The 5,849-nt window shown below is 44.5% G+C and overlaps 1 protein-coding gene across 2 annotated transcripts in view; it reads right to left on the minus strand.

The window, feature by feature from the left end:
• Positions 1-5,849, minus strand: part of Polr2b (polymerase (RNA) II (DNA directed) polypeptide B, 140kDa) — a 40,375-nt gene that overhangs the window by 8,221 nt on the left and 26,305 nt on the right. For both annotated transcript variants that reach the window (XM_013518517.1, XM_005392864.2), the window contains 3 exons: positions 4,128-4,282; positions 2,930-3,128; positions 2,392-2,560 (listed from right to left, as the gene is read on the minus strand). In XM_013518517.1, coding sequence (XP_013373971.1) covers positions 2,392-2,560; positions 2,930-3,128; positions 4,128-4,282 — 523 coding nt within the window. The remainder of the gene's footprint in view (positions 1-2,391; positions 2,561-2,929; positions 3,129-4,127; positions 4,283-5,849) is intronic.

A 5,849-nucleotide genomic window follows, 5' to 3' on the forward strand; every position in this document is an offset into this window, starting at 1 on the left:
GCACGCTCACACACATACACAAAAATAAGACAGTTAAGATAGTTATACACACAATCCTAAGACAAAGTGTATAAAACACCATATAAATAAAATTGTATAAAACTACTTTCTCTTAGTTCATTAAAAAGAAAGGTTTATGCTAATATTGTTTGAACAATTAAATGCCATTACCTTGTATTCTAAGTAACAAATTTAAAGATAACAATGTGCAATGTATTATTAACCATTGTTACTCTCCCATTATCTTGTTTTGCAATTTTGAGTTTTTTTCTTTTTAAAATAAAAAAGAGGGGGGCTGGGGCTGTAGCTCAGTGGTTGAGTGCTTGCCTAGCACGCACAAGGCCCTGAGTTCAATCCCCAGTACCACAAGAAAGAACAAGAAAAATAAATACATAAATAAAATGAAATTAAAATAACAGATATCATAAATATATATGCACCAAAAAAAATTGTAAAAAAAAATATATACATATATATGCACCAAATACAGGGACACTCAACTATATAAAATATTACGTATTAATGGACATGAAAAATCAAATAAGCATTAACACAATTGTAATGGGGGACCTTAATATCCCACTGTCACAAATAGATCAACCAGACCAAAAAAATCAACACAGAAATATCAGAATTGAACCAAACCAGTGAACAAATGGACTCAGATGTCTACAGTGTTCCACTCCACAATATTCAAATCACATTCTTCTCAACTGCAGATAGGACATTCTCTAAAAGATCTCAGTGTTATCAGCACTTCTGCACAATACCTGAAGGTAAAGGCTGAAGAAGTCTTTACTTCTCAGCAAAGACGGTAGATGTTCACGCAAGTCACAGCGTAAACTCTGCTTAGGGAACACCCTCTCCTGCCCCTTTCCGGGCACGGATGGGATCTGACTTATGACTTCTGTATTGTGACAGAAGTGGTGGATATCTGTTCTCTGTGAGTTTCTAAATGACTCCATTCATCCTTCACATCCCTGGCACTGGATTAGCCTCTTTTACTGTGGTGGGTTTTTTTTTGGTTTTTGTTTGTCTGTTTTTTTGACTTTGTGAGACAGGGTGTAGTTACATAGTACAGGCTGGCCCTGGGTGGTCCTAAACTTGCAACAATCCTTATTCAGCCTTCCAGAGTGCTGAGATTAGGGGCATGCACCACCACCTCAGGCCTCTTACTGTTGTTATGGTTGATACACTGTGTCAACTTGAGAAATCTAGAGGCTTGGCTAAGTGACTCAGCAGTTCTACACCCTGGGGTGAAAAGGACACGCCCTTTCTGCTCTAGGATGTTTTCTGGTATTCATCCCGAGCCAGTGCAAGAGGCGGGCACTGAGATGGTGTGGGTGTGGGGACATGCTCTTCTTGCTCTAGGATGTTTTCTGGTATTCATCCCGAGCCAGTGCAAGAGGCGGGCACTGAGACGGTGTGGGCGTGAGTGGGTAGCCAGCATACAACCTAAGGGAGGAAAAGAGGCTTGCTGCCCCCGCTTGCGCTCTTGTTACTTTTGCTGTCTTCTGCCATGTCGAAGTGTTGCCCCTGTGCCCTACTACCCTGCCTTGGAGCCAGCTGATTCTGAATGGAAACCTCCACAAACTGTGAGCTAAATAAACCTTTCCTTCCTTAATTCTGGGCATCGAGTATTTTGTGTCAGCAAGGAGAGAAAAGTAACCAAGGTAACTGTGGTACCTGGAGATAATGAAATGGGTATCTCCTTAAAAAAAAAGAAAAGAAAAAGATCCTATCTCAAAAAAATAAAACAAGCACTGTTCTCACAATTAAGAACTAATTAGGATCTCTAAATTAGTAAGCAATAGGTTGAACACTCAGCTCCCTGCATTCTGATTTCGTTTTAGATTTGAAACTGGTACTAACTTACTGTTCTTTCCCTATGCCAACAAAAAAGTGGCATTATCTTTCCCACTACAATTTACTTTTGATAAGACCATCAGGGAAGTGACAAGCTTTGAAGGAAGAACAAAACTGAAACCAGACTACACATGAGTAAGCTGCAGCATGAGAGACGGTCACGGAGTGAGAGCGGGGCCAGTGAGCTCAGCCACACATCACACGTGACTCGCGACCGTCCAAGAGTTAGACTCAACTCAGGGCTGCAGCTGACAGGCAGCACCGCTCCGCCTACACGACTCAGTCCGAAACCCGCCGCCTCCTCCGGGAGAAGGCTCCACACCTCCGAGAGGAATCAGGACTGCTGTCACTCTTCGCTGCCTCCTCGCCTTCCCACACCCCCCGCTGACGACGTCCACGTTCCCCACCACAGTGCAAACGCTGGGAGGGCAGGAACTGTCATGTGCACGTCAGCCCGCCCAAGCACCGGTGAAGCGCCCGAAGCACAGCAAGCTCTTTCCAAACTACAGCGCACGGCGAACGTACCTGCGGGCAGCTCGCGGAAGCGCAGGTACTCCATAGAGCGTGTGGTCACGAGGGGCTTTTGCGGGTAGTAGAGCACGTGGGCCAGCGTGTCCATGCGGACGTGGAAGTTGGTGATATAGACCCCCATAGCCTGCTTGCCCATAGCGGACTGGTATGTGTTCCTAGGGGACTAACAGCAGAAAACAAAGGCACCGTCAGTGGGAACTTAGTCTCTAAGGAAAGACTTTTCCAACCAACGGCCTGAAAAAGCATTTGTTTAAAATGTGGTTTGTATTAAATAAATAAATAGATAGGTTTTTACCAAAACGAAAAAAAGCATGGGAACTTTTTTTTTTAACTGAAATGTAAGTGATAACCATTTAAGACAACTGATTCTGGCTCTTAACAAAGAAACACAATAGCACACAAAACTACTGATTCTGCAGTTTATAACCTTTTCATCAAAAGGCTTTTCTCTTAAAATGAGCTCAGACTAAAGACTACTTTTCGTTACTTCCCCCAATTCCTTGTGAAAGAGAAGACAAGAACACCTCCAAACCTGGTTATGATCGGGAAAGGGAATAATGGAGGCGCAGACGCCGAGGATCATGGACGGGTGAATCTCGCAGTGGGTGTAGGTGGAGCAGTAAGCCACCTCCTTCTCCTGCAGGTCGTCCGGGGTCATGGCGAGCATCACGGTCTCCTCCTCCAGGGTGTCGATGTACTCCACCACCCCACTGGCCACAAGGTCCTGCCAACTAGGACACAGGTCAGGCTCGTCACTGCCTCCAGGACTGTAACTAGTGAGCTCTCCTACCTGATGAGAAGTGCTTCTAAGGCTGGGCACGGTGCTGCACCCGTGATCCCAGCCCTTGAAAGGCTGGGCCAGAAGGATCACTGCGAGCCAGCCTGGCCTCCACAGTGAGTTCAAGGCGAGCCTGCACTATACAGCAAGACCCTGTCACCCCACCCCAAAATTACTTCTATATTTATATGTACTAATATGGAAATAGCTCCACAGCAGACACATGATTTTTTTCAAGTTTTAACCATTCATCTTTACTAATGAAACAGGCTCCTAGGCCAATACACACTCTCAGACACAGATGTAAAGTTCCAGAAAACAAAAAAGCAGAGTGTAAACTCCTGAAAACGAAGTGAAAGTCTTTCAACACCCAAGACCTTAACACTTATCTAAGCAAGAAGACCAAGAATAAGTTAACTTATTTGTTTACAAAAATAATCATTTATCAGCTGGGCGCAGTGGCGCATGCCTATATTCCCAGCACTCGGGAGGCTGAGGCAGGAGGATCCTTGCGAGTTCAAGGCCAGCCTGGGCTACAAAGTGAGCTCAAGGCCAGCCTGAACAGCATAGCAAGACCCTGTCTCAAAAACACAAATAAATAAATAAATAAATAAATAAATGTCTACTATATTATTCCTATTACTACAGGTATTACTAGTTACATACGTACTTTACACTGACATAGGTTGTTTCTCCCTGCTACTATTAGACTTTTAACACACCACGAAGACTCTCACACCTAAATTCCTCCCATCTCCTACATGGTAACAAAGATTAAGCAAAACCGATGTGACTGCTAATGCCGGAGCTTCTGGAATGACACAGCGGTGACAGCTGTACAAGCCTGTGACTATGAGAAACCGATGAGTTGTACCCTTTTTTTAGATGGTTAACTTTAGAACTGAGAATCCTCCCTCAATTTTTTGAATGGACACATTTACTAAGTCTCTACCTGTAGTTGTTGTATTCTCTCTCCTTCAGTTGGTCGATATGTCTCTTCTTCAAAAGCAGCTTTTGTTTCTCCACAATCAGAAGTGGCCTACAAATGCGGCCTGCATCCGTATAGATCCGGATCTCTCTCTCTCGGATATCTCTGATCATAGAGACCTACACAGGAAAGATGAACACGCTCATGAACTCTTATTTTTTCTGTATCACTGCAGCTTAACTAAAAACAGAACTTCAGCTGGGCACAGTGGTGCCTGCCAACAGCTCGAGCACTCAGGAAGCTGAGGCAGGGAGATCACTGAGCCCAGGAGTTTGAGACCGGCCCAGACAGCACCGCAAGAGCCCATCTCTAAACAAAGAAAACAGGAACTGAACTTCCACAGCAACCAGCTACCAAATGAAATGGACAATCGCAGTTACCACTGTTCAATCTATCAAAAACACAGGTATAGGGCCGGGGATATAGCTCACTGGCACAAGTGCCTGCCTGGCAAACACAAGGTCCCGAGTTCGATTCCCGGTACCAAACAATAAAAAAAATAAAAACATAGGTATAATGTAAAATTCTATAAAAGAAAAGAATCTGACTTTGGTAACAGCAGAACTAACCACTACTATCTGAAAGTAATGTCAAATTAAGTTAATGTAAAGTGGTATGTACCACAAACACTATTTTTGACAGTTTCTTACTTTATCTCTTTACTACACATACTTTATTCTGTAACTTTCAATAAACAGCCCTCAGGCTGGGTATACAGCTCAGTGGCACAAGCACCTGCCTAGCAAGTGTGAGGTCCTGAGTTCAATTCCCAGTACGAAAAAAAAAAAAGCAGCCCTGTAGCACCCCGTCCTAACCGTACTCTTCAGTCAGAAGCCTGGCGCCTCACGGTGACCCTCAGGATCTAGCACAGTAGCTCCCAGCCACAGATGACTGCTGAGCACTTGCAAAATGTAGCTCACCAGTTTGGTTTATTCTATTTTGGGTTGGTTTTTTTTTTTGTCTTTTTGGGACAGGGTCTCGCCATGTAGTACAGGCTGGCCCTGAACTTGCTTATGTAGCCCAGGCTGGCCTCAAACTCCCAGTGATCCCCCTGCCTCAGCCTGCCGAGTGCTGGGATCGTAGGTGGCCACCACCATGCCTGGCTCCTATCTCTTTGTAAAATTCTGTTTTGAGGGGCTGGGGATTTAGCTCAGCGGCACGGCGCCTGCCTGGCAAGCACAAGGTCGTGAGTTTGATTTCTGGTATGGGGCGGGGGGGGGAGGGGATTCTGTTTTGAGATAAGATCTCACTAAGTTGTCCAGGCTAGTCTTGAACTTGGTATTAGTTTTCCAAAATATTTTGGTATTTTCTAGATGAACGTGTCCATGGCCAGTGGAATGTGAGTCACATGCAACTTTTTTGTTTGTTTGTTTTCCTCTTTTTGAGACAGGGTCTCACTATGCAGTTCAGGCTGGCCTTGAGCTCACTTTGTAGCCCAGGCTGGTCTCACCTGCAGTGATTCTCCTGCCTCAGCCTCCAAAGTGCTAGGATTACAGGAGTGCGCCACCACACCGAGCCACATGTGCAATTTTAAAGAAGTTTTAGCAGTCATATTAAAAGAATAAAAAGGAAATAAATGAAAATAACTTTAAGAACATATCTGAGTTTGAGGCCAGCCTCAACTATAGGGAGACCCTGTCTCAAAAAACCGAAAAGAAAGAGGGAGGAAAGAGATGGGGCTCATGT

This window comes from Chinchilla lanigera, unplaced genomic scaffold (genome assembly GCF_000276665.1).
Source record: "Chinchilla lanigera isolate Chin_1 unplaced genomic scaffold, ChiLan1.0 scaffold00046, whole genome shotgun sequence".
Lineage (NCBI taxonomy): Eukaryota > Metazoa > Chordata > Mammalia > Rodentia > Chinchillidae > Chinchilla > Chinchilla lanigera.